Source organism: Anopheles aquasalis, chromosome 2 (genome assembly GCF_943734665.1).
Source record: "Anopheles aquasalis chromosome 2, idAnoAquaMG_Q_19, whole genome shotgun sequence".
Classification (NCBI taxonomy): Eukaryota; Metazoa; Arthropoda; class Insecta; order Diptera; family Culicidae; genus Anopheles; species Anopheles aquasalis.
The window spans coordinates 67,133,147-67,148,683 of NC_064877.1; the positions used below are offsets into that span (position 1 = coordinate 67,133,147).

The 15,537-nt window shown below is 50.6% G+C and overlaps 1 protein-coding gene across 4 annotated transcripts in view; it reads right to left on the reverse strand.

The window, feature by feature from the left end:
• The window catches only part of LOC126572970 (ATP-binding cassette sub-family G member 1), an 18,640-nt gene extending 3,377 nt beyond the window's left edge, over positions 1-15,263 (reverse strand). Inside the window, exons 1-3 of one of the 4 annotated variants that reach the window (XM_050232716.1) lie at positions 15,189-15,263; positions 11,832-12,223; positions 54-171 (exon numbers count right to left, since the gene is read on the reverse strand). In XM_050232716.1, the coding sequence (XP_050088673.1) occupies positions 54-171; positions 11,832-11,883 (170 nt within the window). In that variant the 5' untranslated portion in view covers positions 11,884-12,223; positions 15,189-15,263. Of the gene's footprint in view, positions 1-53; positions 172-11,831; positions 12,244-13,685; positions 14,068-15,188 lie in introns of those variants that run through there. The other 3 variants (XM_050232719.1, XM_050232718.1, XM_050232715.1) reach the window with 3 other exon arrangements.
• Between the last annotated feature and the right edge of the window lie 274 nt (positions 15,264-15,537).

The following is a 15,537-nucleotide window of genomic DNA, read 5'->3' on the forward strand; positions in this document are numbered from 1 at the left end:
TGGCGCATTTTACGTAATCAAATCGGATGGCCACCAGCCGGGCTCGTGCTTACATGTAACCGGTGAGGATGTTAAGCAGGGACGATTTGCCGGCCCCGGACGGGCCCATGATGCCGGTCAGCTCACCGGACCCGAACCGTCCCGAGACGCCGTTAAGGACATGTTTTTTCTCTGTTTGGGATGGAAGAAGGACACGGGATGACGGAATTCATTAGCGAGATCACTAGCACAAGACGCGAACGACGGAATGTACACACGACCCCGAGCAGTGCGTGGCGCGATTCCCTTCAGAAATGGGGCCGGAATGTTAATTGCTCCCACTCGCCATGCTCCCTGACCTCGTGATCTCCTGCAATGCACCGTGCTAGTGGTGCCTCTGTAAGCAGCGCTGTGTACACACCGTCCTTCATCCATTGCTCGATGCACTTCCGTTCCGGAACGCATCCTCGAGCGGCACTCAATGCTAATCAAGCGTAGGTCGGGTCGGTCCGGCTTGAATGCTGACAAACATGGATTGAGCATTTCCGAGGCCAACAATTAACACTTCGCACCATTGAAACCGGATCCGGACCTGGCCACAGTGCACTTCAACAGTTCACACTCGAAGCTGAAGGATCTGGCCACCAGACCAGGCTGCTCCGCCGCAAGTGTAGCACCTTCAGCGGTCCATTTGCATCTTCCACTCGAGCGAGCGAGCGAGCGAACGAGCGACTCTTGCCCATCACACATCATCCGGTGCAACAGATGGGAATGCAGTAGTGTGGCGTGTTTGTGGACGTGAATGCACCGGAAAGATTGCAGCATCGCGCTGCATTTCGATGACACTTGACCGCACAATCCAGTGGGCCCACATAAGCAGGGCCATGAAAAAGGAAGGTTTTATGCGGAATTTAACAAACATTAGAAAATATCCATCAAAAGAAACCAGTAACTGCTTCTCTTCGAGGATATGAATTTGAGATGAAAATTTTGAAAATATTATTCCCTCTTCGAAAAACGTACGATTCCAAAATTAATGCATCGAATTTATCGCAAGGCTCTCTGCTATGGTGAGTTTCATGTTCTACCAAGCAGTTTACTACTTAAACACTACACTAACGAGCTACCACCCTCCGAGAGGAGGAAGAAAGACTTTCCTCTTGTCGGAATCTGGTTCACTCTCTGCATTTTTGACACATCGTCTATCCATCATCGTACCCAAGTTCTCGTTAATAATCGGTAGATACTGGAAGCCCCAGGCGTCAGGAGTGGCCACTACACTAACAGTTTGCCAACTTGCCTTACTGTTACTGGAGCTCATGATTAAACCACTCCAGGCCAGGCTGGCTTTACGTCGGTACCCAAGCCGTAAGCCCTCTCTTGGAAGGTGTTACGAGCTTCACACATCCTTCACGCTCGTTTCCGATTGTGTCTAGCATGGTTACGAGCCGTTCTATCGTCCTTTTGCTGACCTATAATGAATTCTGCTGACGAGCTCTTGGTGCTGGCATGGTGCTTGGTGGCGAAGGGTGCTTTTAATTGAATTGTGCTGGCCAATATTCTGGGCCCCAAAAGTGACTTACTGGGCATATTTTCTCACTCAAGTTCTTTCTCAGATGCTGCCAGGCTGTCGGTAGGCCTAATGTGTTTCGCTGTGCGTGCTGCATCCAATGCACTCGAGGATGCAAATAAATATATTACATGCGCCCACTCCGTGCACCGTACCATCAGTCATCGTCGTCCATTTGTCTCAATTCCTAAGTGACGTGCCTTGTTGGAGGCTTTACAAACGACTGACGAACAAATCACTGGCTATCATTCATTATGTAGCGCCCTTTGATGGTTTGGACACACGTCGTTGCTTAGTGAATTGCTTACGTACGACTTCCGCCACTCGATGACGGATCTGGGGAGGGTCAAAAAGATCAAAACCGAACGACGATCGAACCGGAGCTGGTTGGAAGGATTATTCAAATGCAATGATACTACTCGCAATGATGATGCACATGTCATGGGCACCGTCCGGCCATCGGACAAGGTAGTCGTTTAAGTATCGCACTAGCAGAAATCATTTACCCAGAAGCTGAGACTCATAAATCATACATTCATTAGTCATTACCTCAGAAGCTATATGGAAATGATGCCTTGACATTTGGGGACCGGTGTATGGTCGGGAGGGGATTCTACTAAGATTTCTTCTTACTAGAAAGGTCACTATACTATTATCGTGCGACAAGAATAGGACTTCTTCCTTGATTTCTTTCCTAATGATGGCGCCAACGGAGTGCAAATGCATCAAACATCGTTAGCGAAATGGAACGGATAGTCTAAAGTTAGCATTTAATTTGCCACCTCACCTTATCGGCGTTTGTCGTGCAGGTGCAACAGATAATTGCAATTAAATTGTGCTGTGTCCAGCTCGCCTCCACACATCAACTAGACAATGGCGAATTCCTTGGCTTCTCATGGCTTATTGATCACATAATACAATCGAATCGAGCTGGATAAAAAAAAACCGGAACAAAAACAACAAACGACGCCACCACCCAAACTGGGAAAACATCTCCTCATTATCAACGCAACGCAAAGGCAGACGACGGTACCGATCGACGTCGTAGTAACACGAAGGCGCTAATGAGCGCTTCGCTCTATATCGGGAGACCGTGGCGCGGCTGCTCACGAGAAGAACGTCACGTTCACGGCGTACGCACCGCACGTGGCCGATGACCCACGTTTCCTTCACCGACCCCGAGAAGGACACTACTCAACTCAACGAAGGTGTCGTTCCGTTGCGAGACGAACGAACTTCCGATGTCACGCACCGTCAGCTCATTAGAAGCGACCGCTCACTGCTCTTGTAACTGCTGCTGTCACCGACGGTGACTAAGCGGATACTCCGCGATACTGCAGTGACAATAGTGACGCTCCAATCTGAATGGCGCATTGTCGAGCATGGTACACTTGCAGCACTTTAGCACGCCTCCCGGCCGTGCGAGGTGGCGCAAATGCAATTGCGTGGCCCCCTTGCCATGACAGGCTAGTGACGCGGCGTGGAGAATTGCGCGTACTTCTAATCAAATCAGAGCGCTGTGATAGCCGCCAACGGTCATAAGGAATTGCATCTTGTAGGCGGAACTGGGCGTGAAACACTTGTCTCCAAGAGCCCTCCTCCTCCTCCTCCTCCGTCACGATGACGTTGACGACATGACGCGACGGTCGGTCAACCGGTTGGGCTGAGGTAAACAGGTCCCCCAGGTGGACCCAGGTGGTCTTTTACGACGTGTTCTTGGCGCTATTGAATCATCAGCTCCGGTCGTTTTTAATACTAATCATCGGTAAAGTGATGTGGCCCGGAAAGAGACGAATTCGATTGATCGTAGTTGCCGTGGCGTTGGATTCAAAGCTTAACCGCCATTTTGCTTAGTAGGCCCAGCTCACTGCAGTTCCACAGGCACAGGTCAAAGGGTCTGGAAACTTTGAGCCAGTGTCCATTAACGTATTTCAGTGGCAAAAGAAATAAATATTCATGGAATAATTAGGCAGACAAGCAAACGTTCGCCAAGTTCCCCCCGCGTTCTTGGTGGCACGTGGCGTACACCGGCGCGGAGGTGAATACAAAGTCCCTTACACACGTTGCCCGACGAACAAACATTATTGACCGGTGAGAAGATAAGTTTTCATTTGTTTTCCCAAAAGGCGGTACGGCGCCTTTGTCCAGTTTGGCTTTCCCGGTCCGATCAGCATAAGGGAATGGGGGGCGGGGGGGCCTCATAATTTCCCATCCCATTTGTACGAGTTGCTGACGTGCTAATTATAACTTTTACCAGCTTCTATCTGTTTGTTTCAATCAAACTGCCGTGCTCGTTAAGCACGATTCGCGCACGCCACGCAATCGTCGGTCGGGAATGCGCCAAATGATTATCATACGCCGGTCATTAATGCAGTCACATCCTGATGACGGTGCCCGTCGGATTACTTTATTGCACTTGCACCACGGCGGTTCAGAAGGGATCAGTTAAAGGGGCGATGCTGTCAGCCAAAATCACACCAACTCACAGACTCTCCGTGCGGCACGTTACGACCCTTGTTGTTGTTGTTGTTGGCCACCTCCGCCGAATGCATTCTTCGTGGCAGCCACAACCTTACCAACCGTTTCCATAAACACGGTGGCCATCTGCTCGAACCAGCTTCCAATTTTTCCTCCAGCACCGCCACCACCATCACCACCGAAATCAACCAGTCGTTTGCGCCGCTCCAGACCCTCTGGACTGAGTGCCGAAGTGCCAACCTTCGTCTCGACCGATTCACTTTCCTCACTGTAATCAGCGCTCTCCATGCTGGGGTGGCCAGTAGCCGATCGCTTCCTTCGTACCTCTGCATCCGGTGCGACCGTTGTTCGGGGTCCTTTTCCACCACCACGGCAAGGGGCAGGTGATCGCTTAGGGCGCTTTCCATCGCTCTGTGCACTGTGGCTGATGTCACGCTTGCGACGGCTTGCCGTTGTCGTGGTAGTTGCATCATCATCCTCTTCCGGTGGTGGACCACGTGGTGGACCACGGCATCCACCCGGCGGTGGTCCCCTTGGCCGCCCACCCTGTGATCCACGTGGTCTTCCCTTCGGTGGTCCCTGATCGGTGGAGCTCTCTCCGTCCTCCTCATTGTCCGTCGTCTGTGGAGCTCGCTTGCTACGCTGGAACGCCTTCAGCAAGACGCGGTTCGAGCCACGGATCGATTCCAGTGCTTCATGCGTTTTCCGAGTCTTCCCACCGGATGTTTCACTGTCCAGGGTAAAGGACTTCTTCTCGTAGTTACCCACTTGCAGCAGATCCGGTGAACGTTTGCGCCTCGCAGCGGATGCGGCCGTTGTGGTTGCGGTCGCTTCTACACTCTCCACCGGGGGTAGCTCGCCAAAATTGTTCACATTCGAGACGGAACTGACTTTGACGATGTTCACGTTCGTACCGAACGGTGACTGGGGCATGAGGCTAGCGGCGCGCGCCGCACTCAGAACATCCAGCGAACGGCGACGCCGTACCAGATCGTCCGTATTCTCCGAGGCACCCGAATTGGCCGCATCTCCAAAGCCGGTATTGACGCCAGTGTTGGTGCCAAACTTGAAACCAAAGATATCTACAAAAACGGGCCAATGGCAAGTGATTACAGAGGTCCGTAGTGATGTTTCCTGTCTGCACTGGGAGCAACTAACCGATTGATCGCTTTCCTTCCGATTTCAGACTAACACCGTGATCGAGTGCTTCTTTTATCTTGGCAGCGCCCTGCATCACTGCTCCCATGGCCTGCTCGGCAAGGTCTCTCCTTGGTCGCACCGAGAAACCGTCGACATTCTGTGTGATAGAATTTTAAAGAACTTTCAATCCAACAAGCGTCCTTCCAATGCACTGATCAACTGATGACACATACTTCACCCAATAGGATGCTGCCAAGCAGCAGCAACGGCACCAGAACACCTCGACACTTCATCGTGTTTTACGCTTCAAACTAAAACTGAATAGAAGATGGAACATGCGGAGATACTCCACGTACTGGTCCCGCGTATTCGAGCGGAACGAATGCGCTATGAAACACCTTAAATATTCGCTTTTTATACTAGATGCAGTGTGGAGCTTCACCGTTCCAATGTCCCTACGGTCAATTTCCGGCAACAGGTGATGATCAAATACGCAAAAGCTATTTCCGTGTCATCCGGTAGCCGCAGCAGGCGTACTGTTATCAGGCGTCACTGTTCCGGTGTCGCGTTTCGTGCCGATACCGTAACACTGACCTTAACTACTATGGTCGATCTACAACAAACTTGCGGTGATGATCATCAACTCTTCCGGTAGCCCTGCAGCTGTTGCTGCAGGTGGTGAGTTCGCTCGGTCCAGTTTAATTGTGGCTAGGGAAGAGCAATGTGATGGACACTGTGCTCACAGGAACACAGAAATAGCCCCTTCTCAGCTTTGCTTCATTGATTTATGGATAAAATAAAACATCGGCATTACAATACTAATTGCTGCATCAATTCAATTTCAGTGATCCGTTGCATCGCGCAGATCTCCATGCTCAAGCATTTTACCACCAAAAGAGCACTGACAACCATCGACAGCACCGAAGAGTTATGCGAAGTTTGAACCCTCTTCCTTTTCCCGTTCCGAACCATCCAGAAGAGCAAGTAGCAAATTATTATTCATCACGTTCCCTACACGTGCCCGCTCGAAAATATGATACGCCTTGCGAACTCGCGCTTTACGCATTTGGTCGCTGATCGTAAATATGTCAAGGTTGCTCGTCCCCGCAGAGCTTTTGTATCATTCCCCTCACGTAATCGACGGTCGATTCCCGTTTGTAAATGAAGATAGAATGGTGGTAACATTGGTTCATCAAAAAGCCGCGCTGCTCTTCTACAACCTTTCTCCATCCATTCCAATAACTGCATTCGTGTAAAACATTTGCATTTACCCTAATCGAAAGAGCATCGAAAGGACCGTTGAATCTATTGTCAATTTGAAGTCCCCTCCGCATCGAATTCGTGATGACGCTCTGTCGGTCCGATAGAACTCATCGATTTCCATGTCCTGTTTCGGCTTTTATCGGTTTAAAATTAATCAAACATACACTTGAACGATATACCTGGCGATCTAATCGACCGAGACCGTTAAGAATCACTTCACTCGAGTGGACTGCTCGTGTCACGGTCTATTCAATCGTTCTTGAAGATCCAATCCAGTACAGTACTAGTGGCCTGTGTCTGTTGTGTGCTGTTGCTGTCACTGTTCATTGATCGTGCAAGCACTCGTACCTTAATTGAATTTCATGCGTGACCTATGAGTCAACCGCATGTTACCGCGTGTTTGTACTGTCCAGTATGAAGAAAGCGAAACTTGCACAACTCGGATGAGACGGCTGGTAGCAGCATAAACACATCACCCACCGCCCACCAACCCCATCCTCCCTTCGATGCTTCGTCAACAGTGATTTCGACAAATGCCAGCGAATGATTGGCAAATATTGACCGAACGCCGGTGACACGCGTTCGCCTCAGCCAAGGCGACCCTCGACGAGTTAGCTGCTAGTAGCTAAGCAACGAACGTCTAGCGTCTTCTATTCCTCGGCCCGCATTTCCATCCCAGCAGCCCACAACGATTGTTAATTGTCTCTGGTCACAAACCGGTAGATAGGCACTCGAGCGCCGTCGAGCTGGAGCTGGAGCTGGATTGCTGGAAACTTCTTGGCCGCCCCTGACACTCGAATGCTGCTTCCTGTTGCCCGGGCTAGCGAAACCTGCTTCGCGAATCTACGAAACGATCCACTCTCCCCCCTCGAAAAACCACCGTTAGCGGCTCGGCGAATATTTGGCGAACACAAAAATAAAGAAGAAAAAAAATCCGAATAGCCAACGAGGGAAGTTGTTTTGCTGTTTGGTTATACAGCATCCAAACCGACTCCGTCTCCCCTCGTTGTTTACATTGTGGTTCGCTGGGTTTTGTTTATCCCTGATCCTCAACTATAAAAAAAAAACAGTCACCACTCGCCGATGTCTTGGTTGTTCTTGTGATATCGTCGATTGAATTCGCTGGATTCCGATTGCGGTAACGTGAAATCGAAAGAAAACAACACGCCCCAATCCAAACACATTCCGGCGATTCTGCGTCATCCGCGTGTTCACGCGGGGACTTTTCGGCGCTTTGTACGGAATTCGGAAGTTTCGCATCGGTCATTGCGGTACTACATGCTGTTACCATGCTGCTGTCACGGTCTCGGAACCAGGGGGGTAGTTGTTGTTGACAGCGTAGCGTAACCATTCGAATGTTCCAAATGTTCTGTGCAAATAGACACAGACTTCTGACGACAGACCGCAATCTTACTCACCGCGATCTTCGATCGCATTTGCCTCGCGGTTACACTCTCACAAGACTAGCCACAGACCGGCCACTGAGAGAGAGAGAGCTACCGGTTGATCAATTGATTTCCTTGATCAATCAACCGAACCGATCGCAACCGATCGGTCATGGCAGGGCAGGACGAATGATTGGGAGTTTTTTTTTCTCATTCCATTTTAGTTCTGGTCCATTGGCGCCTTCCCCGAAATGGTTAATCGAGCCGGTTAAACCGCCTGTCACCAGCTGGCCCGAAATGTGTCCCGCATAATGCGGTAAGCCCGTTGAGCCTTTGAGGCGTTACGGTTGGCCCTGATTGAGGGCTTGCTCTAGAAACCTCAATCTCGCGCGAAGGACCTCACGTCGACGACGATTGACGATGGTCACTTGATGAATTCGGCCTCTTAATTGAACTTGGGCGTCTGCCGCTGGCCAGAGACATACCTTCGAGTGCGCTCCTCGACCGATTCTCTAATGGCACCGCCCATAGCAGCAGCAGCAACAGCAGCATAAGCCAGCTGACTCAGCTTCCTTGACCTAAGGTCGAAACCGGTAGCCAATTAGGAGGCCTCACGCTTACTCGGTCAAGTGCACAGCATGGTGCCGCAGGAGATGAGAGGTCAACCAACCGGTTGCCACTCGCCGCGGATGCCGTAACGCATCTGCGAGCGCATCGCCGGAGGCAATGTGGCGAACACGGTCCGGCGCGGCAGGTAACGGGAGCACCGTTCGTACAAAGTGTCTGTTTTTGTGCCGTCCTGTGTGTTTGTTTCAAGACTAATTGAGGGTCTTTCTTCCTTTAAATTGAGGGTCTTTTATTCGTTTTTTTATGACAACCAAATTATGTATTATTTTCCATGCAGTTTTACTTGAATTGAATCGATAAAAGACATGAAAATCTGGTAGTGGAATTGGTTTTTTGTGATTTAGCTTTAACAGTCTAACGAGCACACAGTACAACACTATTCAGCCTTGTAAATATTATAAACAAACACTCTCAATTTCCTGTGTTAGCAAAACAACGAGGTGGCTCACAATCCAACGATGACGTATGAAATGTTTCCACTCCTGTTCCACGCCTGCGATGTGTAGCCTTGATCTCAGTGCACAGAATCTATATTAATAAATTCATTGAATTATCAATCCACCTGCCAACACAGTCTGTAACTCGTTTAATGGTCTCCACGACTAGTTCTATTGATTTACGTCCAAACGATTCCGTATTCCTTTTCCGTATGTGCAAACAAGCAAAAGCGAATCATTAACACGGAATTATTAGCCGGTTGTTGAGATAAAAAATGATTGAATTAGAATACGAGGAGTAATTTGAAATTGTTTAGACAATTTTGCGTCATGTACTTTTACTTATCACGTTCAGATTACATTTGTCATCATTAACCACAGATAACTGCTTCCAATTGATTTACTAACACAGGTTACAGCAGTTAAGAAGTTGTAATTCAGCATATCATTAAGTAGTTACTAAAACCATTAATTTTCGATCTTAAATCGGCATCGAAAGCAAAAAACCATCATGTTTCCAAACACTATTTTAGCAAACCTCATTAGCTACTCACTATCATTAACCCAAGTTTACTAGACTTTTACTACCTCATTCACTACAATCACAAACGGCATCTGCAATTTACGATGCTTTCTGCTAGAGCCCACACAGCTGTGGGCCGCTTGATATAAAGTCCTTCCCCTCCGAAGGCCAGCAGAGTAAAGTAAACATTCCAAGCTTAAGACCCGTTCCCCATGGTCCCAACCCCTACAACAGCCGTTACTTGCGCGCATAAACCAACGCGTGCTGCTGCAAACGGCGCGAGCCTCCACCGGCTCCACGCGCCGACCGATCACCGTTTCTGGTTTGGTCTGCATTTCTTCACTCTTTCCTCCCTGCATAGATCCAGCACGATCCAGCAACACGGTACGCTATCTACGGGTCCGTCCGGCTGACCTTGGCATTGAAAACCGTTTCCCCATCGCCGCCAACGCCACCACCGTCGCCATGAGCGTGCCTTGACGCTGTCCGGTGCGATGTGTTGCCAGTTACGAGCACGCACCACCATCGGCGACTCACTCGCCGTAACCGTGGCGAACTTCAAGTTCAAGTTCCCAGCGAGCCAGCCAGCCAGCTGGCCCCCCAATAGCACCCTGCTCCCTCTCTCGCTCGGCCTCACGCCCGCCCGGATCAACAATGTTTTCGGAAATGCCACCAAGCCGCAACCATCCGGCTTGAAGGACGACGTGCCCACTCCGGCGTTGTTTGTATGTTGCCACCGGTCTCCGGTTCGTTCGCGCAAATCCGCGCACCTCCATCCCCTGCTGTATCACCGCAGTATATCGGATAAAGGTGCGATGAACCAGTGGCTTGGAACGCACACATGACCGCACGCGGTGACCGAGTAGGGTGGCAGCGGTGAGTGATTGGCTCTCGGCTGGGCTCGACTGAATCATCGCGTTGGCCTTTCAAGGACGAACAGCATCGTGGGGAGAGATCAACTCGAACGGTGTGGCGATCGCTTGCGCATGCGCTTAATCCCACTACCTATAAACCCTCACACTAATTGATTCGCTATAAGATGGATTCTGTTTTGCGGAGCGATCCTCGGCGACCGTTCGCCATCACCGTAGCGAGCAGATACGTTGAGCAGAAGGTGACCTCGAGGGTGGAACGGATTTTTCTTTTTAATTTTCATTTAATCACATGTTCAGCTGAAGGGCAACGTGGCTTAGAGCGCGACCGTATCCACCTTGGCAGGCAGGAAATGGAAAAAGGTTGCGAAAAGAAGCGGCGCGGGATGCATGACATGCTCGTCAACACGAGGCAACCGATCGTGCGAATGTGTCCTACCCTTTGACATTCTAACGCTTGGTGGTGCTACGGAATGGAATGGAGCTGAAGGTATGCTGAGAAGATGAGAAAGATTTATAGAACTTCCGGTAAGGACGACCTGTTTTATAGCTTCACCACCGCGACGGCCATCGGCATCTTAAACGTGAGAATCAAATGATTCTCGCTGAACCGGCAGCGGCTCGACACATCGAGCAACTCATGGCCATTCCTCCGACACCGGTGTCACCGATCATCGGGTCTTAGTTGGTGCTAATCAAACACGCGGCCATCTCCTTTACGGCATCGTACCAACATCGTGGAACGCGAGGCTCCGGAACGTGAGCGAAATGAGCTGCAATCTTCCAGGTCAACAAAGGTCTTTGAAAACATTTGATAGCGCAGACCGGAGGCTCGAGTTAGCTCACCATCATCACTCTACATAATCACTATACAAAGTTTGAAGCTGTAGGGCCCGTGAACCATCGGAGTATTTTTTTGCAACTCCAGGACTGAGGCATGCTGTTGGCAAGAAAAGGGGAAACCGGTTCCCGAAACCCGAAATAACCGATTACACAGCCAACTAGAACGCGGTTTGCGGATCGTCGAAAAGGCAAAAACGGAAAAAACGGGAAAGCCCCCTCCCGACACTCTTTCCTAATTAATCATCCGGCCAGCGTCCTCCTCGGGCACGCAATCCGTTTTCGCAATCTTCACCGACACCTTTTATGGCCATCAGCGGTGGTGGTGGGGGTCATAAACGATGTGGCCAAAAATGCCTTTCTTTACCTCGTGCGTGCGCTCGCGCCACAAGAAACTCCATGACAGACATCCATCATCAACGATGCCTTCATTCTCTGCGCGGCTTTAGAAGCGGACACAGATTGAGGCCTTAGATCGGGGCGTTAGCGTATACGCAGTCGTGTGTGCGAGTGACCGAAATGATCGCATTGACCCTGGTGGGGCAGACCAGCCATTTGAGAATCACTTAAGCTAATTAATCCTCCACCAAAAAGGTAAACTTTTTCGAGGAACTTAAGTGTGCAAGAAACGAGAATAAAGCCCCCTGCAGAAATGACCGCGACCGTGTGCTAATGTATGTGATGGAGTTGGGTTGTGTTGCTCCGGTCAGAACTTACCTCGTTTACCGACGGACACCGTGTAGGTGATGTTGTCAAAGGAGACATCCATTGCGATGTGCGTTGTGGTGTCTCTTAATCTAGGGTTTTAACTTTGCTGCTAGCTTGCTGACTCACGATAACAACGATGTCACCGGTGTGTATTCGAATAAGTTAATGGGCACCGAACAACCGAAATGTATTTTTGTACAACACACAGAGTGCCACACGGCGGGGGGACAGCACACTACCAGCAGTTCCGCTGACTTATAGACTTGGAAGAACACATTTGTACTGCGCACTGTGTATGCTGGAACTGCTGCAACTGTTGCTGCTGCTGCTGGACGGATTGTTCATCACTTGGCTAGTACAGGGGATTCACTGGAAACGTCTGAGACGTCTAAACGATGCGCCTGGTGGAATAGATTAGAACCTGAGGTGAAAACAGCTGGGATCCTAAAGTATTAACATATTCTACTAGAATGAACTTCCATCCTGCTAGTCTACTCCTCTGAAAGTCATTAAATCGAATGAATCATTCCCATCATTCCCATCATTCATCGAATGAAGCCTGCGGGCATCGCCGTACCCCAAATTATAGCTTCCGCCACATGCTACATGTTCCCGGGAATTACATCTAGAACAAAGTTGCTGGGAACCGAGCGGGATACTCCGCGGCGTCAACGACGTTGCAGCACGCCACTGCCAATGAGTTTGCGCAACTGGCGACAACAACATTAGACAACAAAGGCCCAACTCTCACCAGCCCAACGGTAGAACGAGTTCTGGGTGCCCGTCACCATCAAGGCCCGGCCAGTGGCAGGATGCCGATCAAAAGCGCCAGCTAATCGCCGATGAAAATGCCTTCACTTACAGCGGCGCAACCGGATCGTGGGCCCTCGCTGATCACTAACGGATCATTATCGGTACACTATAAACGGTCCAGTGACACGATCTTCGCATCACACTTCAATCCTCATCTCGTTCATCTTCGATCGCACTGTTGGAAGCTGTGGTCAGGAAACTCCCAAAACTGCGCGATCTACGTAGCAGCTTCCATTCGCCCCCAAAAACAGACTATCAACCTCGTTCTACCGGACCGCCAATGCTAATCTCGTGCACCAGTAAAAGGGAGACTGGCAGCTAGGGTAAGCCGCGCGAGCGATTGATATCCACTACCGGCACCGAACAAGGAAGTGGTGCGAAGCTATAATCGAAATGCGCGCGAGCCCCTAGTTAGTCCGTGGCCGCGACGTAGCTAAACAGGTCCGCAGCACCATAGCGGACGCACCTCGCTCTGCTCGTGTGGTCCAAGGGTCACGCAACGGAATCTTGGAACCGCGCTGGCGGATCGAGCGACAAACCGTCGTCGACGTAGCTTTTATGTCCATTTCCTGTATCTGAGATTAATTTTAATTTAAAATCGGATTCTTCCGCGCGTTCTACTGCGTTGGTCTGCTACCGCCGTTTCGTGAGGCCGTGAGACTGATAGAACGATTATCAGACTGCTTCTTTTTTTTCTTTTCTTTTTTTGCTCTCCAACATGTGGTTTCCCGGTTGCGACACGGACTGATGGCAGCTTGGTCGGAACTGTGCTTGGTTGGTGAACCGAGTGCCGTCGATTGCAAAAGGGCCTCACCCCCACGTTAACGATCTTCCGGCTGCCAGGCAATTTCGATGTGTGCAGTCGACTGCACATCTAGACGAAGAGAAACCGCCACCGGCCAGCACATTGAATATTTCATTCCGAAAAAATCCGATCACGACCATGTGGCAGCAGGATGTCTTTATCTTTTTTCAGCACGCCACTGTTGAGACAAGCAAATTGGCGCTTTTGGCGATGCAATCCTGCGATGCGCCGGATGTGAAGCTTACCAGGGCGCAAGATGAAGCAATGGCTGGAACCTGCGAAGCGTACAATTCGTCGCTGAACCGAGGCTCACCGCTTGCCCTTGTCTACTCACTTTACGAAGCCACCGGTTCTGGCCGTCTTCCGCCAACGCTCCCACCTTTTTGGCCACCTTTCCGGACCAACCTCTGCTTGCAAATCGAATCCCTCACGTTCAACTCAAGGTCACTGTCGAATTCCTTTGACGCGGTATAGTAATCGTCGGGCTACGTGTGATTGGCGTCGGTGGTACAGTGTGCAGACGATAACGCAACACGGTCACAGCGAGTGCTTACTGCTCCAGATTCTGCAGATGACGAAGGTGGTCCCATTTGCCAAAGTCGATGAAGAAAGTCGAGTTCTGTAGCGCTAGCTGATAACAAACCCTATAGGGCTAGCGCGTTGTGGTAGGTCATGAAAGTATCACTATCACACACTGCGTTTGCGACCGCGCCGGTCTGCTTTACATCCCGAGGGTAGAACCCAATTCTAGGACTCGCCAAAAACGAGGTCATCATCACGACCGGCGCCTCGTTCGCTGAATCATGGACAATCGTCGATTGATATGAACCTCGTCGTCGCCAGTCACGAGGTTTTTGCACGACCATTTGCTGCAAGAAGCAAGAAGCTCATTTACATCACCCGCCTGGTTGGCCGACCCCATTCTCCCATGCGCTCTGTTCTTCGCTGCATTTGCCGATTCTGATGAATTATTCACCGGCACCGGTAGTGACTGGCATGGTCGAGTGAACTTTCACCGATGCAAAGAACCAAATCCAAGTAGCACGAAGCGGAGAATCTTGCTTATCACGGTCATCAATACTCCCCTGATCGAGTTAATGAAGAACATTGGAGCAAAAAGAAAACCGACCTTGGAAATAGTCGCATTGATTACACAAGTGATGGGTGCATCCAGGCGCTATCAGAAGATAACATACTCCAAATCGGCACCCTCCATGCTGACCCTGGCTCCCACCTGATTCTCACGACAATACATCCCCCCTCGAAAGAGTCACAACCCCTGGGCCGCTTCACGCGTCAGGGCGTTTCAAACTCTTAATTCAATTAGGCCAATATTGTTCCTTCACTGTTCGCGGGCGGCCTAAAGATCTCGCTCGAGCGCACCTCGAAAGCCACAACAGCATCACAACAACACCACCACCACCACCACCACCGGGGACACAAACTACACGGAGCGCAAGAGAGATAGAATGCGATGGCCGACAATGAGGGCCGACACCACAAAGATCTTCGCAAGGTGGCCCAGAATCTTTCGGCCAAAAAGAAAGTTTGTAAATTCACCAATTCGACGGGGCTACAAGTGCAGCGGGTTTGTACGGCGCTACTAAAAATACATTGCACATGGCGTGAGACACGAGAATTCGCAACCGAAAACTGCACTGCCGGTCACCGATGCACCGTCAGCGCACTTTGGCGAATCTGATCCACGGTAGAATCCAGCGATAGCAGCGGTGAGACCAGCGACGTACCCGACGACGAAACGCCAAGCCAATGGCGAGCACACAGAGCGCGACGACCACGTCTCGTCCGGTTTAGGTTTGCGCGAGAACTGCGCGCACCGAGCATCGGTTCCGATCGACAGAAGCCTGCCCTGCTGCTGGTGCTGGCTTGTACGTTTCGTTTACTCTCCTCAACCGGGCAGTAGGCGCGACCGATACGAGGCGATACGGCGTTGGTTTCTTTGCACAGAAACGCGCGTTGTCGAGTCTGAGAACTACACGGGATGGCTGGCGGGGGACACTTGCGGCTGGTGGTGTTGTATGCGATCGCATTTGCACGCGCACGCGAGAACGAGAGATGCTTTGGAGCGATGCTTTG